The following is a 23,327-nucleotide window of genomic DNA, read 5'->3' on the forward strand; positions in this document are numbered from 1 at the left end:
ATTGTTTATTGATTTTCATGTATGTCAACAATAGGATTATCACACTGGCGTTGAAAGTGAGTAATATTATTTTCTAGGTCTTTGATCGAGTTAAACTATTTCATTTCTTTTGTTAATAACTAAGAATTTTAAGGTTTTTGTTGCAGATTATTTTATTGATTATTAGTTATTGAATTCTATGCAAATTGCTAATTGGATAATGACACTGAAGGTGATTTGAGGTCGTTCGTCAAGTCCTAGATGTTTGCAGTACTAGGCTATTTAGTAAGAAAATTAACATTAAAACTATTTTTATCATGTTTTACTTTACTAATTATATAAGAAAGCTCAATACATTTTGCGAATCGTTGTTGTAATAATAATAATGTAGCCCAATTTCCTCTCTTTTCTCGTATGAAAACTTCGTGTCAAGTGAAGGTGAAAAATTAGTGTACGAACTTATCTCGGCCAGAGGTTTCATGCAAATGTTTGTCATGAAATGATAGTGTTGTAACTTTATCAGAATCCAATTTCTTTATTGTAGTTGGTCTATAAAGCATACTTTTAAATCAGGGCTAGAAATTAGAGCGGCCACACAAAAAAAGTTAAGCTTTACCCTCACGTTGGAGGAAACCAAAAAGAAATTATGGTAAATCGGCGACATCTGATAGACCAGTAAAATGTTAATAGTTCATAGACATTGCAAGGGATATAATACATTAGGAAGTTGCCAGCAGGGACAACTCAATTTCATCTCTGATAAGTTTAAATCGGCCCTTCTTAGGACTTAGTACCTTTATCCATGTCATTAACCATAGGGTACTGTCAAACTTTAAGATGGTCAAAGATGGCCTATAGGAAAACCATAAAGATTACTTTCTCTCTCCTCTCTAGATGACTGTCTTGTAGGATAAAGGACTGCTAAAAAAAATCTACTTTCATTCTAATGGCATCAAAGTAATTTAGATGTTGAAGGGCATCCTCTGCCATGGGCCAGGGATCTGGAATGACAGGACAAAATAGTTTGCCTGGTGAGCCATTAGGCAACTTGGCAGCAATTTGGGCAGAAACCTGGGTCGTAGGTGTTCTGCGGGTGGGATATCTACGCGAATCCACTCCCATTCAAGTTAACGGCTCCACCCCCGAGTGTCCACTACAGCAATCGACTTACTTTCAACAGAGTCTCGAGGTTTGCTGAAGCATCTAGCTCTCCAAGAGTAAGGTTGAGGACATCTAGCTCTCCAAGAGTAAGGTTGAGGAATGCAAAAACTGGAATGCTGTAATTTTATTGACAATGTGTTTTATAAATACAAGGATTTACTTAACAATAAGCAATAAGCAAGTTCATTTATTGTATCCTTTTAAAAAATCCAAATAGATGATACCAAACAGTTAGAATTCTTACAAGAACACTGTTCAAGAACATCAAATGTCAACATTTCAAATCCCTAACAAAGTGGGTCTACATCTAATACATCATTTTCAACTTCTTCCTTTATGAAAACTGCATTTATAGGGTCAGTCACTTTCCCTGATACATCTGATGCCCCTGACATAGGGTCAGTAATTACAGACCCACAGAAGGTGGAACAACTGACAGATGGAACCTTTTCAGCCACAGGCTCACAGGTATCAGGATAACTGATGGACGAATCACTTTCTGTATCTATCTCTGGTTTAATGTCACTGTCGTAGTCCATTACAACGCACTGGCTGGCATTCAAAAGATTGTCTTTCTTTTCCCCAAAAACTAGAGACTTGTCGTCTTCGTGTTCGTAATCAGGCACATCAGTATCTGAAGGACTTTCGTACTCTTGGTCCAGCTCTTCGTCCTCATCAAACAGATCTTTCTCTAGACTCTTGTGCCCTGTAGCACCCCTGGAGGCACGGCCTTCCCTGTATAATGGAGCCTGATCCTTGATGTGCAAAGCCGTGTGCTTTTTCACATGATCCTTCTGCTTAAACCCTTTCCCGCAAATCTTGCAGAGATAAGGACGTTCTTCTGTATGCACTCCCATGTGTCTGTCCAGTGTTCTCTTTTCACTGAATGTCTTACTGCACACACCACATGAGAATGGCCTTTCACCAGTATGTATTCTCATGTGATTATTGAAGTTCTGCTTTGCGAAAAAGCTTTTTCCACAGACCTCGCATGCAAATTTTCGTCTTGGGAAGTGAATTTTCATGTGGCCATTAAGTTTTCGCTTTTCAACGTAACTTTTACCACATATGTAACATGAAAAAGGCCGTTCTCCTCTGTGCATTTTCAAATGGTTTTCAAGAAACCTTTCCTTGATAAAAGCTTTGTCACACAAATCACATGAAAATGGTCGTTCAGTTGTGTGGATACTCAAAATATGGTCATTCAGTTTCTGCTTGTCAAAGAAGCGTTTCGTACACAAATTACACGGGAATGGGCGTTCACCCGTATGTCTTTTCAAATGTTTATTAAGATTTCCCTTCTCAGAGAAAGTCTTATTACATATGTTACACGAATATACCTGTGGACCTTTGTGTGCCTTCAAATGTCTTTTAAATGGAATTTTTTCATTGAATTTTTCACCACACAGCATGCACTCAAAAGACAGATCAGCAAAATGTGACTTTAGATGCAGTTTAAATGTTTTCTTCGTGGAAAAACTCTTACCACACATGTCACACTGGAATGGCTGCTCACCTGTGTGTACTTCCATGTGTCTAACAAGGTTGATTTCTCGAACAAAGCTCTTATCGCACATCATACAGGCATATGGATCTTTTCCTTTGTGTAATTTCAAATGGTTTTCAAGCTCCTTCTCTTCAACAAATCTTTTGCCACAAACATCACAAGCATGGGGCAGTTTGTCAACGTGCGTTTCCCTATGCACAAGAAGGTCCGCTTTCTGAGCAAATCTTTCAGGGCAAAAATCACAGGCAAATGGGCATCCATCTGTGTGTATTCTCAGATGTCTGTTTAACTTTCCCCTCTCGACAAAACCTTTACCGCAGAACTCACAAGGAAACCTTCGTTCACCTGTGTGTATTGCCATGTGCTGACTAAGGTGGCATTTCTTGATAAAGTTTTTTTCACATATAGCACAAGAATAAGGGCGTTCCTTCTCTGGAGGGCGCTCGGGAAATGCATCCTGGGATCCTTCGGGGGGATTTTTCTCTGACGAACTTTCTCCTTCATTACTTGAAAACAATGGATGGAGAAAATGCTGCGATAAGTTTAGCATTTGTCCACTTTCCATTAAAACACTTTCCACATCCATCGCAGAAAAATTTGACAAAAACTGACCTAAATAATGCTGAACAAAAACATTTATTTTGCACAAAATCCAAACCCTCTTAGATAGCAAAAAATATTACATACAACAATACAAGAAATGTGAAAACTATCTTGTCTTTAATCATATCATAAAATAATTCATCTCTTAATTAACCGAAACTTCTAGTAACAATACACAGATATATAATTCAAAATAAAATTATACAAGGAAATATAACAGTATAACAATAATTAATGATAAACAGAAACAATTACAGATAAACAATAATATAATTCAGTTCCATAATCATATAGTAGATTTTCCTTACGATTCCTCTTTTTAACTGACAAATACACTAAAGTTTTCAACCAGTATTCCCAAAACTAAAAGTTTTCAATCAATCTTCCCAACCCTTTAGAAATGAGCTGTAATTGAATGTTTGATACATACATTGCAAGTTGTGTTATACAATATGCTAACTAAAAATAAAATGTTAAACATTTATGTTCACATACAATTCAAACTACAGATTCTTTATAATTCCCAAGTTCAACTGCTCCTCTTCATAGTAACTGAATCCATGTACGTACTACATGTATATCTGAAAAAAAGAAAGGACTGATGAATTTTCAGTTTCATATCTACAAATACCTAAATACTAGGAGTTTATTTTTCTAAAATAAATACATAAAAAAGTTCTGGATACTTTCATAACAATTTTGTCATATGTATATAAACATCACAAAATAACTTAAAACAGAGTTCATGGGAGTTAATCTTTCTCTATTGCTGGCATATGCCACCTTACACTGCATGATAAGTTCTGTTTACTGACCAGCTCTTCTTTCACCAATGCAAGTACATCTGAACCACATGTGACACTACACAAACATCCCATCGCACAGCAGCTCAGCATTTGACGCATTTCAATTCGCATCTGAACTACTGCTATAAAACTATGTTGCTTTCCTAGTTCCAGAAGCTTTGTCAAGAACTCAAGAGGTAAATTTGTTCTGCTGTACATAATTCGCCATGCTGTACTATTTTAATATGAGGCCCATTTTGTGGCAACTTCCTAGAAGAATTACCCCCAAGACCAATCATGTAGGGGCTGGCTGCGTGGAAATAGCCGCTTCCAGTAGTATGTAGAGTATAAAGAGAGGGTTTTAGGTATGGGTAAATTTGCCTCCTAAATTTACTCACACCGATTCACATCTAATATCCAGTTACTACTAAAGGTTACGTTACTTGGGGGTTCACCTTCACAGCCAGGTCAGGTCACAGCACAGCCTAAGTCAGGTGAGGAAGGTAAGGTCTGGTCACCCATATGTCAGGTTAGGTCAGGATACAGCATTGTTGGAAAGGTTAGGCTTGCCCACTTTAATGTTGGATTGCTTACCTCTCTATTCTGCATTCACTCAGGTGCTTCATTATTGATCATGCACAAGAATCATCGATTTTTCTTCTGAATTGAATATAGAATTTAGTCCAATGGCCAAGCACTGGGACCAATGAGGCCATTTGGCACTGAAATTGAAATTAACAGCAAAAGGCTTGAAAGGTGTATCACGAGGAAAACCTTGTATAATTTTGCACTATGAAACAAGTGCTAAGAGAGGGTAAAGAGTAAGAAGGAAGAAAGAGAATATGAAATGAGGTACAGTGAAAGGAATGAATGGGGTTGCAGCTAGGGGACGAAGGCCCACTCACTGCAAAGAACCATTAGTCCCAAGTGATATTTTTTTTCTTCTACTGGTTCAACTTATATTTTTGGCATTTTTTTTTTCAAAATTACCAACTACATAATTCACACATTTCTGGTTTTCCTACCACTTAAGTCCCCTCTGTAATAATTAGATAGCGAAGTAGGGAATTACAAAAACAAATGGTCAGTACTAACAATAAAAAAAATAATTGTAAACCGCAAGCTCGGTAATATATACAGTCAAAGTATTTTACAAGGCATTACTATAGTATAAATGATTTGGAGATTTGTATTTTTCTTGGATATACAAAGCCAGGCTCTTTTAAACAGGAATACTCCCAGTGAGTTCAATTTGGTTTTTGAAACTTGGTAACAGGGAATATTCCCAGTAAGTTTTTGAAACTTGGTAACAAATTGGTTACCTGATTCCTTATAGGTAAAGGGACTGGTGGGGCACTGCCCACTCACAAGTCAGAAACCCAACACCTATATGATCTTATAACTATGAGATACATTACAAACATTTTAATGGCTACCTATGCAGCTGTAGCAATACTGGTAACATGAGCATACATAATAGACTTAAATACCTAGCCTATCAGTAAATGATGGAAAATAACATAAAATATACGCAATAAATAAACATAAACAGAACGCAATAAATATTCCTGTGGGCGACTCAAGGCTGTGGGGTACTGAGAAACACCTGACTAAGCTAACCTAGCAAGTCTAGCTACCTATAGGTTTATCGAATGTGTTCAAAGCACGGTATTTCTACAGAAGCAGTCCGCACTGACGGCAAGGAACGTAACCGCGGATACGACATCCACTAGGGATTGGGGCATCCAATGTATTTCACCGTGTTTAGTACTGTTCCCGGGGTGGGGGGGGGGGGGGGGGGGGGGGGTTAATTACAGTCGTCCGAATAAATATTAGTATACTTAAAATTCTTGTTCAGTAGGTAAAACTACATACTAGAAAAACCGCAACTGCCATAGTCTAGGCCGCCGCGGATAAGTACCATAGATCTACCAACAGACTTATTTTACCCTTTAATCTGAATAATTATCTAGCATATACATACAAAAAAAGGCATATTTTAAACTCACTACTTACCAAGTTAGTAGGCTAAGTCCAAATCTCCTCAGACGAACAATTCCTCCGACGGGAAATTGTGGCCTTTCGCCCCTTTCCTGGATTTCCCAAAACTTATTTTGACACTTAAATATAAAACGCCCGGGTCAGTTCTTCTAGATGCAAAACGAGGTACCTAAATATGACCTTAACAACAAAAGAAATGATAAGTTCTGGGTGTCATTCTGACACGACTTGGGTAGTCGTCTCCTCCTATTGTTTTTGTTGTTGTTCGCCCAGTCAGGTTTTCATAGATCTCTAATTCATATTCGAGTGGTGAAATGCCATTACTGGCTTGATGGCTACCATGACAGCTGTTTGTACATGAATGAATAAATATTCATTGCATTGTACTTTAGATTTGTATAAAAATGGTATCACAAAGATTTATTTAAAGTTTTGACTGATCTGTAACGATCATACTAGAGTGGGTAGCTACATATGCCATTACTGGCCTGTATGTTGCCATGACAGAAATTTGACACGAATAATAAGTATTTAGAGTACAGTGCTTTAGATTTAGTATATGAAAGGGAAATTAGGGATTTCTTTAATATTTTGACTGATCTGCAATGATGAGAAGCACAATACACCCTTATTAGCACTAAATTTTTCCTACCATTCTTCTGCACATTGATGTTATTTTTCTATCGTATTTTCTGCCATACATATACTTACTGCCTCCACTTTCTGCGCTCTGTGTCGACAGTCCTGCTGTGCAACACCATAATTTCTCTCTCTTGGGATGTTCAGGCAGTATTTTGGTACATAACAGGCCCTTTACCTTCTCCGTTTACCTTACTTTAACAAGACGTGTGCTGGCATGAGGTCAAGTTAATCTAAACCAGACAATACACCTCCTACCTTTGTTCACCTCTCATCATTCTTAAAGAGGCCTCAGTTGGCATAAACTGATTTTATCTAAACCATACAGCTACTCGAGTTATTGTTCATTTCATTTATATGGGTGTAGTGGTTATAATAGTGCTTGCACTATTGGAAATATGAGTTCTGTCTTTATCTCCTCCTAAGGTATCCTGTCATTTTTTCTGTAGATTCCTTAGAGACTCATGAATTTTCACTTCCTTTTGTTCCAGGGAACAACTAATTACATTTTGGTCATAATCCAAGTCTGGATATGGAACCTAAAATTCTGTCTTAAAATGTGATTTACAAAGAAGAAAAAAGTTCCTGTTATCTTTTAAAATAGTAAATTATGCAGATTAGTTGGAGAACTTTGCTAATCCTCTCGCATCTGTGAAATAAATTATAATGCCTTGGTTGATGTTTATAGTATCTTGTTGCATTTTCTATTAATTTCTATGATTGAAATCCTACAATCTTATTCCATTAGTTTTCTACAAAGGGCTATATTAAGTTTAGGGTTAAGCTAAAAGTAGATTTGGATTCAAAATGGCTTTGAAATAACTTTTTTTTTTTTTTATGTCGAAGGCACATTCACTATTCTATCCTTCACATGCTAATTATATGCGTGTTTACAGTACAATCCTTTTCATGCGTAAGGTTCCTTGGCATCACTTCTTCTGTCTGTAATACATTCAAATCACAATATCTTGACCAAGAAATAGAATACATAAAAAAGATAGGAAACGATCTCTGCTACCCACCTCATTTAATTGATTTATGTTATCAAAAAGCTCGCAAAAAGTTTTATAGTGTTGCTATTAATGAAAAAGAAATGCCTAAAAATGTACTTAGCTTACCCTACTTTCGTGGATTTCAAACCATTAAATCAATATTTAAATCGTTTAATGTTAATGTAGTGTTCTCTTATAACAATACCATTAAAAATATGCTAATTAAGAATAGTCCCGAATCAAATAACAACATCATTTACAAAATTCCTTGTAAGGATTACCCATCGTTTTACGTTGGTCAGTCAAGTAAACATTTATGTGTACATATTAAGCAGCATATGTATTCAGTTAGAACAGCCCAGACTTCAAATGCACTGTTTATCCATCTGAGTGACAAATCTCATTGTATTAATTGGGGTGATACCTCGGTAATTGCTAGATCTAATGATTATGTTTCAAGAAATTTACTGGAATCGGCAATTATACAAATCACTAATAAAAACAACCTAAATCTTAGTCTGGGAATGTACCATTTGGACCCATATATTTGTAAGATGTTTATGAAGGACCTTAAAATAAATGAACTACTAATGAATTAGTCCCACATGTATATAGTTATCATTTCTTTTTTTTTCTCTTTCTCTCTCCCTCTTTCTCTTGCTCGATATATATATTTATATTTTCTTTCGTCTTTCATTAATAATAATTTTTTGGGAAAATTTGTGTAAATTTCATATTAAATTGTATATGCTTCCTTGTTTTTTCAAAATGTACTGCTTTCTGGAAGAATAACTTGTTTACTGTGTGTATCCTCCAAGGTGTGGCTACCCTCAGGCGTTTCCTCGTTTCTGTAGAGTGAAATCGCCCTTATTGCTAATCTTGTAGTGTCAGTTTGGATATTAAGCCTTCTTTTGACTATGTTTTCCTCTGTAAAATCAGTTTGCCTTAGTAAAGGGTCTGAACAGGACCGAAAGTACTCGGCTATCTCGCTTTTTCATTTTTTCCTTCGTGGCAAAAACCTTTATTCAAATAAGGTATGTATACATTACAGTATATTCTAGTCAAACGGAGTAAATTTGGATTAAAAAATAGTCAATCAAATTCATTCGTTTACATTCTGCACTGCAATAACATTGTAAAAAAATGACCACTTACTGCAAGTTGTTATGCATGAACACTTATTTTTTTGTAAACAGACTGCGTGAACAATATCTGAGGCTTTGTAAAAATGCATGAAACATTAAGTAAATAAAAGTTTCAAACCAAATCAATTCCACTGTGATTCTTTGAGCCTAGGACCAAGACGAAAAGAGACTTAGGTAGTCGGTTGTAATAAAGAAACCTTTTAGGCATTTGTGGAAGCTTTATTGGCATAACATGAAAAGATCTTGGGAGTTTCTGCACATTTTTTGTTAGTATTTCCATGCATATATGGGTTCATGAACTAAGTAAACCTACAAAAATATCTTTAAAATTGGTAAGTAACGCCTCAACAACAGACTGCATAGAAGTAACATGAAATATAAAGTACAGTAAATCATTACATTTATAACATATCTGCAGTTTATATCACAAGACACAAAGGCTCCTTTTCAAACTGGAACAGATCTGCGCAAAAAGGAATGCAATTGGAACAATCATACAGTGAACTAAATTATAACATCACTATGGATTAACATTAGCATGCCTTGAAGAACTACAGTAGTTAATCCAAGAAAAATAACTGGTTATTCCTTGATGAACAAGCATAATTATTCTCAGAAGAATAATGGATTATTTCTTGAAAAACAAAGAACATTTATTTTTAGAAAAATAACTGGTTATTCCTTGATGAACAAGAGTAATTATTCTCAGAAGAATAATGGATAATTTCTTGAAAAACAAAGAACAGTTATTTTTAGAAAAATAACTGGTTATTCCTTGATGAACAAAGAGTAATTATTATCACAAGAATAATGGATTATTTCTTGAAAAACAAAGAAGTTATTTTTTAGAAAAATAACTGGTAAAAGGAATATTATTCCATAAGCAAATACATACCTGTAAGTTGCAGTAAAAGAGAAAAAGTTACACCAATCCACACCCAGACCTGACCTCTTAATTGTTTCACAAGTAAACTAGACTTGTGCTGATACCATACAAAAGAGAATGTCACCTCCATTCAAGTGTCTTCGTAACAAATGATGATCCAACAGTTTCCCTGAAATCCTATTTTCAGTGACCTTTTGTGCTAAACAACCAATGAAGATAAAAGTTTTGTAAATGGAGAAAACAACAGAGTAACATTACACTATCTTGCATTAAATGCAATTACAGTAAAAGAATATTTTCAATATACAGTATTTTCCAAAAGAAACAATATACTGTACCTATGTAGAAACCATAGTATCTACGTATTTGGTAGTTTCATCTTTTAAATTCCCTGTTTAAATAATACATCCAATGCAAAAATTGAAGAGTATACAAAAATTTGGTTACTGTCAGTAAATAATATCCACCCAATAAAAAATGAATGAAGTTTAACAAGTAACAAATATTCACGTCTATTAACAAAACTTTAACTAACAGTGTCTTTCAATAAGAAAGGAGTCAATAAAAGATGGTCTAGCGATTCAAAAGGTTCAGTCATCACACAGCAAATTAAACGGGCTGAGCAATTTCCATCAGTATGAGAAAGTTATCAACAAGCACATTCCTCAATGCTGAAGTAGTCAGTGCTAAAACTTTGGTGTAAAATGAGACAACAGTAGTTTTCCTAATAGTAGTACGTACAAGATTGGTCAGCCTCTAACATCAACCAATAAATGTGATTTCAATTCTCAAAATAAATACAGTAAATAAATAAATAAATACTTTAAATAAATAGATAAATGAGAAAAAACACCAACTAATGCAAAAGGTAAATTTCATTCTACATACTGGACCTTGAATTGCCTAATCCTAGTCACACACACCATCTCTCACCACTGTATAGACTAAAATTTAACTGTTTTACAACAAAGTTACTGTTACTACAATTGTCTGAAAATTTTACATCTCACATTTTTTGGAAGAAATAAAGAACATTATTCTGGGAACTGCCCTGAAATATAAATCATCTTAATCCTATCTAGCAGTCTGATGATAGTTACAACATATATAAACCTTTAAATTAATAAAATTTACATATAATTCTTAAATAATATTATTAACAGCTAGGGAACAATGACAGAAAATGCCATGACTCCTTACATCTGTGAATACATACTATAACAAAACACTGTAAATTATTAGTCATGATACTTTTACAGTATGCATTCCCTTAGACATATTATGTACGTAGTTATTGAATCTAATGCCTACCACATGATAAACTCTCCATTTTGCTACAGAACAACTACTTATTGGTATACAATTCTTTTATGTACAATAATCACTAAGAAGAAAAAATCACAAGATTGTCTTCTACAAAACACTCATCTATCTTCTCTTCTTTTATAGACACGTCTGCATTCTCAGGTTCAGACTTGACATGTTCTAGGGAGGGAATGGAGGGAAGCAGAGTGTCTGTACTTTGTTCAATAATATGAACTTGAGAGAGTGGAGACTTCACAGTCTGTTCAATATCATGATGAAGGGCAAGGGAAGGGTCTGCACTCTGTTCCACAGGAGAGCAATTTTTGTGTCTAATTAAACTTTCTTTTCTAGTAAACTTTCTACCACACAATCCGCATGCAAAGCGACGCTCGCCCGTGTGCTGAATCATATGTCTCTTAAGACTTCTCTTCTCGAAAAAGCTCCTCCCACAAGTTTCGCAGGGAAACGGCCGTTCGCCCGTATGCTTTCTCATGTGTACTTTGAGGTTCTCTTTTTCAGTAAAACTTTTGGGGCAGATCTCACAGCAGTGCCGTTTCTCTCCAGTGTGTTGCCGCAAGTGCCTGGAGAGGATTTCCTTCTTGGCGTAATCTTTGCCACATATTTCACAAATGAAAGGCCGCTCACCTGTGTGCTTTCTCATATGTACATCATAGTTCCCTCTTTCAATAAAATCTTTGTTACAAATTTCACAAGAGAATGGTCTCTTGACTGCATGTTGTTTCTTATGCTTGTCAAGATTTCCCTTTTGTGAAAAACCTCTACCGCAAGTTTCACAATTATATGGCTTTTTAGCTTTATGTTTCCCCATGTGAGTATTCAGGTTTCCTTTCACAGCAAAAGCTTTTCCACAAACATCACAGGAATATGGAAGCTCGCCCGTATGATGCCTCATGTGAATCTGAAGGGTGTTTTTAAAAGCAAACACCTTTCCGCACACGTCACAGCAGATGGGGTTGTCTGTTGAATGTCTCTGCATGTGTCTCTTTCGGTTTGCCTCGTCTGTGAAATCCTTACCACAGACTTCACACGAATATGGCCTTTCTCCAGTGTGCTGTCGCATGTGTATGGTGAGAATGGCCTTCTGAGTATACCCAGCACCGCAGATTTCACAGGTGAATGGCCTCTCCCCAGTATGCTTGATCATATGCTTCTTGAGAGCTCCTTTTTCTGTAAAACCTTTGCCACACACTTCACAAGTAAATGGAAGCTCGCCCGTATGCTGCCGCATGTGTATATTCAAGTACCCTTTGTCCATAAATGATTTTGAACATATTTCACATTTAAAAGGTCTTTCCCTGGTATGATACCTCATGTGCTTGTTCAAGTGCTCTTTTTGAGTAAATGTCTTGGAGCAACTATCGCAAGAGAATGGCCGTTCCCCAGTGTGCTGTCTCATGTGAATCTTGAGATTTCCTTTCTTAGTATACTCTTTATTACAGATCTCACAGGCGAACGTTTGGTTACTGGAAGGGGGATGCTGAACTACGTGAGCCGCGAGTTGTTCTTTAAAACTAAAATTGACACTGCAAGGCTTACAAGACCAGGTTTCTTCAGTAATAGGTGGGATCTTACAATCACCTGATTCAACTTCCCTTTTGACATTCCCAAGAGCTCCTTCATATTTGTATGAATTTAGGGTACTGATACTCTCATCATGAGGAGAAAACTTCTCCTCTTTACAGGAAACTTCAGATGGGCTGCAGGAAGCATCCAAAGAGTCACCATAGCTGTTGTTATTGGACATAAGTTTCTCTACCATGTAAGCAGTTTCAGATTTTGTGTCACAATCAGAACCTCCGCTACGACCATAAGAGCTTTCGAGGCTGTAATCACTGTCTTCATGATGAAGAAGTTCTGCCTTTATGTAGACACTTCCACCTGCAGAATGCAATGGTTCCTTGCTGTCATGCATCATTTGCTTTGTGACAGTAGACTTGACCCCACGTTCGTCACTTCTTTAAAGGATCCAAGATATGTAACTGAAAAGTAGAATAGGGATTTAGACTAGGCACAATGAACAAAGTATGATTATTGAGCGTTTTATAAAATTCATGACTCAAGTTTTTACAAATTTGTTTCATGAACTTATTGGCAATGAAAACAAAATCATACATAATGCCTCAAAAATACAGGCAAGAATCTTACAACAAACAGGTCACAGAAAAACACAAAAATTAAATTGTTGCACTGGGTTAACCAAAAATGTCCAACATATATTGTCAAATTCATAAACATAACTTTAGTAGAACTATAATTATTGCTTAAAATACTTATTCTGTAAATAAAATCTGCTTCAAAGCCTGTATACCTACAAATACAGTCTTTCTTGAATTGCAAGTACTTCACTAACTGCATGGGAACATCTTACTTTGTACAAAAATGCAAAGTAGTACCATTATTCACAATAGTACTATACTGTTTTAGAAAACTTAAAAAATTAACTTTATGATACATAAATAAAAAAATGTTGGTATAAATTTTAAGACCATCACTGACGACCTAAATATGCTACTTAACTAATATAATTCAATGGAAAAAAAGTTGTACCATGTGGGTTACAGGCTCATTTTAGAAAGTCTTAGTTTATAAGTTTCTGAGTAAGATATGACATACTGTAATAGCCAGGTAACATTATTATTTTAAACCAAATAACAGACTGAAGGTTCTCAAGCATCACAATGACCAGGTTACTGTTTTCTGCTAAAATCAGAAGCTCTCAGGGTTAAGTCTGCAAAAATCAGGGGTCCTCATAGTGAAATCTGTGTTTATTTCCAGTAGCCTAATGGAAGGATGTTTCACAAGCAGTTTCCTGTGCTACTGTTGTGTAGATGCAGTGTAGAATATTATTACCACAATCAGTAACAATAACACACATGTAGAAAAGTACATCATTCCAAAAACTGTATATCTATACATAGGCTTCAAGTGAATCAGAGGGTTTGCAATTATTAAATGGTTCCTAAGGTTGCAAAATATCATGTATGTAGTTTTCCCCCAGAGTGCAATGCCAGGGGAATTAATTTCAGAAAAGGGTTTCACTTAGATTAGGGAATTCTGAAGCCTCTGACCTTCCAAGCTTACAGTATGTGAACATGCTAAGTGAATGCAAGGTCTGGGGGTTGGGAGAGGGAGAGGGTGGTCAGTAACATGCTGCACTACACCCTAAGTTAGGTTAGAGAAGGTTATGTGGTAATATTTTACAAGCTGTTCAACTGCATCCCCAAAAAACTCTGGTTTTCCATGGTGATCCTGTTAGAGTTAATATACGGGCAGGGTTATGCGTTAACCAAGCAATTCTAATCGAAATAAACATTAAAACGGTTATCACATTTCTCATACTCTTGGAAAAAACCAACTTCCAAGCAGACCCAGTCAAGGTTTCTGGTTAGGTTAGGCTAAACATATCTCGTTAATTAACAATGGCCAATTTTCCTGCTTTTGTCTAGAAACACCTTTTCGATACAGGGTTAAGGAAAACACAAATATACGAACTACTTGTCTCAACAGTAACGGCAAAAATAAGGCAAGGTGATACAGTAGGCTAGGCTACCCTACAATAACCAAACCTATTTATAATTTCACATTACTGTCAACATTTATGACGCGAAAATATAAACAGATGACAAAAATAACAACTAGAACAAAACACACCTCCAACTGTCGCATTAAATGTCACAAATGTGATACGGTTCAGCCTACGCGGTTAATGACCCTATAACCTATTTCCATTACTCTCTCTCTCTCTCAACCTACTTTTCCCTGCCATTAGAGGGCAATTCTTTGTAACTACTGCTGTATTTACCATTGAAATTTATATTCGTTGTTTTATTTACGTAACTGAAATATATAATTAGCAGTAGGTATAGTAGTATATTACGAGATTTACGAAAAAAGGGACAGATTAGTATTAACGTAGTGTCCCCTTACAATATCTCATATCGTTTATATGCCAGCATATTCTAAATACTGTATACAATCATCCATACAAATATACATACAAACACTTATATACATAGATTTACACACAGAATACACTTACACACCTGCAAAAGGCAACTGTATCCCCCAGCCTGCCGTCAGCTGATCGACTGACTGACTGTCAGCCAGACTGGCAGAACTGTCAAAAGTACGGTAGAGCGCCAGAGAAACTTCGTACTCCAAATGGTTCATGAAACTGGATATTATATAATCTATGCGATTACCATGGCCTTATGCCGGCACTGGGAATTTTACCCTTACACAGTTCGTATTAGATGTCATATGTGGAAAAATAATTTTAAAAAATGAATCGCCGTCTAGGATATTAGATTTATATTTTACTTCTTGGCCGTCTTATTGGTTTAAATATATAAAAAATGGTTTATGACAAATTATTAAATATAAATGATTTAATAAATCCAATGGGTTAGTTTATTACAGTAAAATTGTAGACGACAAACAGCAGATGCATATATATATATATTCCTATATATATTAGATCTATATATATATATATATATATATATATATTATATATATATATTTATATAGCCCTCCACCCCCAGGAAAATTGGACCAGATGTACAATTAGGTCGTTGATATCAACAATAGCTGTATATTTTGGATATTGGCACAGAAATTAATCCCTCAAACCTTTGGACAGCAATATTCTAAAACAAAAATATGCTTAGAAATGGAGAAATGGAATGTGTTAACATGCTTATTATCAAATATTACAATTAATTCGATAAAAACACGCAGATTAGAACATAAAATCAACAAAACATGTTTTAAATAAATAAAAAAGATACATAATATTATATAATAAATGACTTTAATTGTAGAAGCTTCAATTACGATGACAGCGACAATATCATTTATTATTATTAATGCACAATAAATAAAAAATGTCAAAAGTCAACAGGTCCACACCACACCACCCTATAATAGAATAAATAAATATCTAATTTAATGTGGTCAGAATTGAAGTCACTCTACCTTCAATCTCGAATTCTTTATTTACAGGTTTTATGTGGAAAAAAATATACAAAATACTTGGTATATATGTAAGTGCGTGAATGTAAAAATATTTCATATTGATTAAAATCTCTACATTATATTTCCATGATATTGTATATGGCCAACTTAACCTATAAAGAACAAAATAAGCTTCAGTATAAATAAACGTAACGATAAAATAATACTTTAACAATAAAAATGTTTCCATTTTAATTTTTCTTACGAATTCTCTTAAAGCGAACGCCACTGTTTACATTGGCAAATGCTGCCAACGCCCACTTTCTTAATTTCACTTGGACTTTAAGTAAATATCCGTACAAAAACAACAAATATAAAGCAAATGAAAATGTTTAAACTCTAAACACTTATTATTAATGAAAATATTATTACGGAAATGACTTTTGTTGAGATAAATAATTGTTAAATTAATACCAACGTTGGCATCGGTGGGTGCCCTGACAGGACGTTGACGTTCAATACACGATGTCAGATCAACCTACCTGTCTTCAGATAACAGGTGACCCATTTCATATTTTGGTTCGTATTCAACAGGTTTTTATAATTCAAGGTCGTATATTTGACCAGTCAGCTTGGAAGTCAGTTATTTTCTATAGTTATTTGTGACATAGGTATAGGTAGTAACCTTAATTTCTGTTAATATGACCCTGTTCGAGATGACCTTTTCAGAAACGTTGGAAGGTTAGGTATTTCACAGGTGACCTGTAACGTTTGCCAGGTAAATAGCAACTGGTTTAAGCCTTAATAGTTATTTTGAAGATTCGTGTAGCTTTTAAGACTTTTTTTTTCTATGCATGAATCGTAGGAAATTACCAAGGCAGTAACAGATGTAACAGGTTTTTTCCATCATAATTTTGATATTTAGGTAGGTAATTCATTCTCTGATCAATAATTAATATAGTTTAACGATTTCATTTATATACCATTGTATTTTATGTAATTTGGTTTTCCAGTCATTATATATATAGGCTATGTATATAGGTAGCCTATTGTAGCCTATATATATATATATATATATATATATATATATATATATATATATATATATATATATAATCTAAATCTAAACGGAAACCCTAGTGGGAAATCTTGGGATGTTTTGGGGTATCGACAAATACGTGTGAATTTCACATACAGGAGTAGTCTAAAATATGTGATCCATTACATAAGCAATCGTGAAAATATTTTGTTTATATCCCTATAATCAAAATCAAAACATAATATAAAGGGCAAAGTTGTCACAAAGCCAATCAGTATACAAATCCTATACAAAATTATATATAACCTTTATGCCTCGATCTATCTGCAGGGTACCAAGTTCTTACCTTGTTAGGGAGACTTTACCTCTCCTGCCTTCTACCTAAACTGAATCAGAGCATCAGAGGTCATAGAGCAGATTACAGGGATGCAACTAACCTAACCTAACAGAGGTTGCTAGGTCCGCACCTGTTTGGGACATGCCCACTTAACTTGACTTACATTGTTGTAAACTGTAAGAGTAAAATCCAGGGATGCATCATAACCATACCATCCATTAACCAACCTAAAATAGGGCAGTTGGGTTTGAGAGCTTAAGTCTTCTGCCCCACCTCCCCCCTATTTAATGTAGCCTAGAGTGCTCATTGTCGGTGTCATGTTAAGAAACCACTGGAATGTGTATCAGTATTACTGCTGCTTCTCATTTCAAAACAACTTTGGAGAAGCATTGCTTTACATTTCATTGACTTACAAACACTTTAAGGTTAGTTGCAATTTGCCCTAAGAGTATGATTTTAGTGTTTCCTAAATGTTTGTTGCAATTTGTCCTTAGAGTATGAATTTAGCATTAAACCCTATTTTTTTTTTTTTTAAATCTTTAACATTGAGGTAAGGGAATCTTATGTACTTTAGATTACCTGAAATAGCTTAATAGAAATATGCCCAGTGAAATCTTCGTTTTATCAGTCTGACTCATTCATCATAATACTATAAATTGGATCTTAAGTCAGAATTAATAATGCAGCATAACTCTGAGGTAACACATTTTCTTATTTTTCAGATTCGTTGGAAAGTTACCATGTGGGAAGTTGTTTTGTTAAAGAAATTTTCTGTGTAAAAAATTGGACATGTTATGATTTCTAAAGAAAAGTGGATGTATGCATAAGCTGAGTTACAATGGAGCACCCTTTTCTTGATGAACTTTGCAACAATGATTTTAAGGAGAAGGAAGATGAGAGTGTAAGTAAAAAACAACCCACGGACGTTGGCCCGTACTTATGTAAATTATGTGGCAAGCACTTTGCTCACAAAGGAAACCTCAACAGACATATGAAACTGCAAGTATGCGATCGACCTTTCTCGTGTGAACGGTGTCGTAAGACTTTCGCCCAAGAAGAAATGCTCTTTAAGCACAGAGAAAAACACACTCGAGATAGGCCTTATACTTGTGAGGTGTGTGGTAGGGGGTTTACCGAAAGATCAAACTTGAGGACACACATGATGTATCACACGGGAGAACGGCCTTTCTCTTGCGAAGTCTGCGGTAAAACTTTTGTTGGAAGAGGAAACCTAAATATCCACATCAGGAAACACACAGGTGAGCGGCCGTATTCATGTGAAATATGTGGCAAGAGTTTTCCTCAAAAAGAGCATCTCAACAAACACATCAGATGCCATACAAGGGAACGGCCATATGTTTGCGAGTTGTGTGGAAAAACTTTCATAGAACACGGACATTTAACTACTCATAGGAAGCACCACAAAGAGGAGCGACCGTTCAAGTGTGAAGTGTGTGGGAAGGGTTTTGTCGAGAGATGTAACCTGAAACAGCATCTGAGAAAACACACTGGGGAGCGACCTTATTCGTGTGAGTTTTGTGATAAAGATTTTACGAGGAAAGGAATTTTAAATATACATCTGAGACTACACACCGGTGAGAGACCTTTCATTTGTGACGTGTGTAACAGAGGTTTCACGCGTAAAGATAATCTGAAGCTGCACAAAAGACAGCATACTGGTGAACTGCCATTTGCATGTGATGCATGTGGTAGATGCTATGCTGAAAAAGGAAAGCTTAAAACTCACATGAGAAAACACACAGGTGAGCGACCATTTGCCTGTAAAATTTGTGGCAAAACCTTCACTGAAAATGGAAAGCTCACAAGGCACATGAGACAGCATACTGGGGAACGGCCATTTGAATGCGGGGTTTGTGGTATGAAATTTATCCAAAAAAATCACCTCAATAAACACATGAGACGCCACAATGGTGTGGGACCTGTTTCCAGAAGAAACGCTAATACCAGCGGTAACAGCGAGCCGGATACGTTGACAGGCAAAGTTGAAATAAGTGAAATTATTTCTATCCCAGAAGAGCTGGAAAACATTTTCACTGACGGCAACATTCCTGATGTTGATACAGAATTGCACTGCCAGTCTGATTTGTCTCTAGTGAATTCTTTATGTGAAAATAATGAACCTGAAGACTGCTTATCAGAGAATGCTTGTGGAACAAATTTAATGAGGCTTGTAGATCCGTCAGAGATATCACGTGAGTTCATTAAGAGAGAGTCTGAAGATACAGATATCTCACTGGCTGAAGTGAAGGTAGAAGAATCCTTATTTTCTGACACACTTATGAATGTTTCAGTGTAAATATAAATGACAATTACTCAGGTGGTAAATATGAACTTGATTATTCTTAGACATCATATTTCTTGATGTGCAGAAGAGTATTCTATAAAGATATTAAAGTAAATTTCATTATAGTATTTTACAGAGGTGCAATGTTTTTACTGTATTTTAGATTATAGCATAGGAACAATCATGTACTGTATTCAGAAGGCGTAACATGACTTAGTGTCAAAATTACGTTCATGAACATTACTGTGTATTACCTAGAGAATTTTACAGTAATTTCAATGTTGCAAGAAAGACTTTAATTTCAACTTATTAAATCTGGTTTAATATGTTTTATGAATTGAGAAGTTTCAGACTATTATTTATCGAAATTAATTTGTAATATTTATTATAACTAAACTAAAGGGAGGCTGTGAATTGCAGTAAATTGACCACTATACTTATAATGATTCTGTACTGAAAGTAATAATGTATTAAGTAATGTTCCTCCTGTAACCTATTGTATCTTGCAGTAGGAACTTAAGTTAAAGAATTTATTTATGTACATACTTAAAATAGATTCTATTTGTATATATACACAGTAACTTATGGTTAACTAAATCCTTATTTCTTCTTTGAGAATACACACCTTCATCCTATGTATAATTCAGCAGAGAGTATCTTTGTTTTGTAAATCAACTTGTGTCATTATCCAAGCTTATAAAAAGGATTTTTCCGGAAAATACGCTGCTCAAGATATGGACCTGTTTATTGGGCACCCCTGTCAATAAAATACATAATGATGAAATAATATTGTTCAGTATGAGTATAAGTCTGAAGCAAGAAAAAATTTTTTTATTACATAACATTTCTTTTATCAATACAAATAGGTCCTCACAGCCTCTGGCTGAGGTCTGCATGATTGAACACTACCAGTAAACTAATCCATCAAAGTAGGGTCAACAATTAACATACACTTTGGTGCATGATGTTAAAAAGTCAATTACTCTCCAAGTTGACAATTATATTAGGTTTTGTATTATTCAACAGTTTATAAAACCTACTGATTTTATATAAATTTCTCATACAGCCGAGGAACTTAAGGATAGATTTTAGGTTTCTCAGTTAAAAAGAAGTACAAAGTGAACTAAGTTGGTTTACAAGCATTACATAGAAAAACGAACAACATTACCTCAGCGCTGAGGGATAATTAGTTCCTTCAACATGAAACCAAAGAGCAAGCTCACAATATTTATTTTCTTGATACGTAAGCATTGTGCAAAATATGTAGCTAAAGCCTTCTGCTAACATTCATTCCTTTGCAAATTTTCACCTGTTTCCAATTATATACAATATCTTACTACTATTCTGAAGATTTCCAATGACAGGAAACTTGACTCAATTTGATATTTTTATTATTAAATACTGTACATATTTGAACAAATCTCCAGTCAAAATTTTTTTTAAAGTTATAGGATCTTTTTTAATATAAACAACTTCAATATTCTCAAATGAGGAAAATTCTTCTTCTCTGTCTTCTTCCAATTTCACATTAATTTCTGTTTCTACATCAGAGATTTCTTCACAGTTAATTATCTTATGGGTCTGTTGCATATAAATACTTTGTTTTATCTCATCACTCACTGGTTTTTCACTTACGCAAGTTTTCTTATTTTGACTGTGAAATGGTTTTTTACCTAGATGCTTTCTCCTATGTTCACCCAAATGATTTTTCTGACCAAATTTCTTACCACACTCCGGACAGGTAAAAGGCTTTTCTCCTGTTTGAGTTCTAATATGTATGTCAAGATACACTTTCCGTCTGATTTTTTTCCCACACTCTTGACAAGCATAAGGCTTTTCTCCAGTATGGGTCCTTTCGTGTTCAGTTTGGTGAACTTTCTGCAAGAATTCTTTCCCGCAAGTCTGACAGGCAAAAGGCTTCTCTCCTATATTGACTCTTGTGTGCAGTGAGCTGCACTTTCTGCCCAAATTTTTTATCACAATCTTGGCAAGCGTAAGGCTTTTCTCCCATGTGGATTTTCATGTGGTCCGCGAGATGAACCTTCTGTCCAAATCTCTTCCCGCAGTCTAGACAAATAAAAGGCTTCTCTCCTGTATGGGTCCTTATATGCTTGTTAAGATTACTTTTAACATTAAATCTCTTGCCACACTCCTGGCATAAGAACCTCTTCTCTCCAGTATGGGTTCTCATGAGTTCGTTTAGGTGACTTTTTCAAACACATCTTTTTCCACACTCCTGACAAAGAAATAACCCGTCACCTGCGTGAAATAACTTATTCACATTCATTATATTTTGATCGTTTAATGCCTGTCCCCATCCTCCCCAAATGAAGTGCTTGTCATTGGTTTTGGTTGTCATATTATGGCCAGATGTTTTTGGTTCATCTAAAGCTTTTCCATACGACTCGCTATCAAAAATTTGTTCTCTATTGGAAAGTTGTGTGTAATCATGATTTTTTTAGAGGCATAGTTTCTTCTCTACTCCCAACGTAAGTGGATGTATCTTCAATGTACATTTCCATTTTTAAAAGACAGTGATCATTTAAAGATTCATCCAAACTCTACAATGATAGCAGGACCACAGTTTCACCTTTGGATACATAAACTTAATGACAGCAATGTGCTATCATATAAATATCAAATACTTTCCTAGGTATGTATTCCTTGAATTATATAAGTATTGCACATACCTTTGTGTAAAAAATTATTTGTGCAATGTAATAATTTTACAGTGTGTTTAACAATTTACAAATTATGTTTCTGGATTCTACATGTACATACATTCACTCAGTTATCTTAAAATTAGCAATACATTAATACAATTGATACTGAGAGCAACAGAAATGTAGAAAATTTCAATACTCTATTTACTACTTTGCCATTTTCACGAAAAAACCAAATGTCTATTATCAATATTACCTCATTGTCATCATTTATAGGCAGTGCACATTTAAATAACTATGAAGCATCCATAATTTATGATGCTCCACATCTCACACATTTCAGATATGGTTTTATGTACCATTTTCTCTAAAAACAGCAGCTGTATTAAGTCCCTTCTTCCATTTCTGCAGCACCTGAAATGAAATTCAGTCAGTTGTACAAGATAATTTAAAGATTTGACTCATTAGCATTGGTAATACATTTTTGAAACCAATGATTTACTCAAATGGGAAGCAGTCTAATGTTATACTACCCTGTAATATTCAAACCACAAATTCACCATGACTTCAATCTCAAAGTGGTGCTGCCTGCTTAAGAAATACATTGTAACATCTAGCATTAGGTGAGTATGAGTAGTATATGCTGTCATGAAATGAACATTTGTTTCATGTTTACAGGAAATCTAAGCAACCCTCTAAGAATCTAATGAAATAATTTGCAGCCATACAAATCTTAACCCCTGTAATTCTGATGACTGCAAATGTCATTGGTAAAACACCATCAGTCAACTTCAACTCATTATCAGAGAGATACTTCCAAGAACCTCTAGTTCCATCTAGTGACAAAATAAAAAATAAAGAGCAATGGGCAAAAAATCCGCTCAAGCTCTGAGTAGCAATAACAGATGTGCTTAGGTTGAAGACACACATGAGAATGGCTGTCAGCCATAGGTGGCACTGGTGTTTCTGTATATATGGCTTACAAGGATTGTCCATTTTACAG

At 35.1% G+C, this 23,327-nt stretch overlaps 3 protein-coding genes across 5 annotated transcripts; 1 reads left to right on the forward strand and 2 right to left on the reverse strand.

The window, feature by feature from the left end:
• Positions 1–1,249: 1,249 nt before the first annotated feature.
• Positions 1,250–6,318, reverse strand: LOC135213125 (gastrula zinc finger protein XlCGF57.1-like). The gene is made up of 2 exons (XM_064247036.1): positions 6,052–6,318; positions 1,250–3,831 (listed from the first exon to the last, which is right to left on the reverse strand). Exon 2 carries the CDS (start codon positions 3,231–3,233, stop codon positions 1,428–1,430), a length of 1,806 nt encoding a protein of 601 aa, XP_064103106.1. The 5' UTR covers positions 3,234–3,831; positions 6,052–6,318; the 3' UTR covers positions 1,250–1,427.
• A 2,698-nt stretch (positions 6,319–9,016) lies between these two features.
• On the reverse strand, positions 9,017–15,191 carry LOC135213126 (gastrula zinc finger protein XlCGF57.1-like). Of its 2 annotated transcripts, none has more exons than XM_064247037.1 (2): positions 15,068–15,191; positions 9,017–13,003 (listed from the first exon to the last, which is right to left on the reverse strand). In XM_064247037.1, the coding sequence occupies exon 2, from the start codon at positions 12,937–12,939 to the stop codon at positions 11,083–11,085; it is 1,857 nt and encodes a 618-aa protein (XP_064103107.1). In that variant the 5' UTR covers positions 12,940–13,003; positions 15,068–15,191; the 3' UTR covers positions 9,017–11,082. The 2 variants fall into 2 exon arrangements, with proteins under 2 accessions (XP_064103107.1, XP_064103108.1); XM_064247038.1 differs by having other exon boundaries at positions 15,064–15,104.
• A 1,217-nt stretch (positions 15,192–16,408) lies between these two features.
• LOC135213127 (gastrula zinc finger protein XlCGF57.1-like) lies at positions 16,409–20,332 on the forward strand. 2 transcript variants are annotated; one of them, XM_064247040.1, is made up of 2 exons: positions 16,409–16,539; positions 18,079–20,332. In XM_064247040.1, the coding sequence occupies exon 2, from the start codon at positions 18,195–18,197 to the stop codon at positions 19,671–19,673; it is 1,479 nt and encodes a 492-aa protein (XP_064103110.1). In that variant the 5' UTR covers positions 16,409–16,539; positions 18,079–18,194; the 3' UTR covers positions 19,674–20,332. The 2 variants fall into 2 exon arrangements, with proteins under 2 accessions (XP_064103110.1, XP_064103111.1); XM_064247041.1 differs by having other exon boundaries at positions 16,480–16,559.
• Positions 20,333–23,327: the final 2,995 nt, after the last annotated feature.

The sequence above is a fragment of the Macrobrachium nipponense genome, chromosome 42 (genome assembly GCF_015104395.2).
Source record: "Macrobrachium nipponense isolate FS-2020 chromosome 42, ASM1510439v2, whole genome shotgun sequence".
NCBI lineage: Eukaryota > Metazoa > Arthropoda > Malacostraca > Decapoda > Palaemonidae > Macrobrachium > Macrobrachium nipponense.

Bases quoted from the DNA above. Each gene is read 5' to 3' on its own strand.
- LOC135213125 (XM_064247036.1), bottom strand. From the start codon at position 3,233: ATGGATGTGGAAAGTGTTTTAATGGAAAGTGGACAAATGCTAAACTTA.
- LOC135213126 (XM_064247037.1), bottom strand. From the start codon at position 12,939: ATGATGCATGACAGCAAGGAACCATTGCATTCTGCAGGTGGAAGTGTC.
- LOC135213127 (XM_064247040.1), top strand. From the start codon at position 18,195: ATGGAGCACCCTTTTCTTGATGAACTTTGCAACAATGATTTTAAGGAG.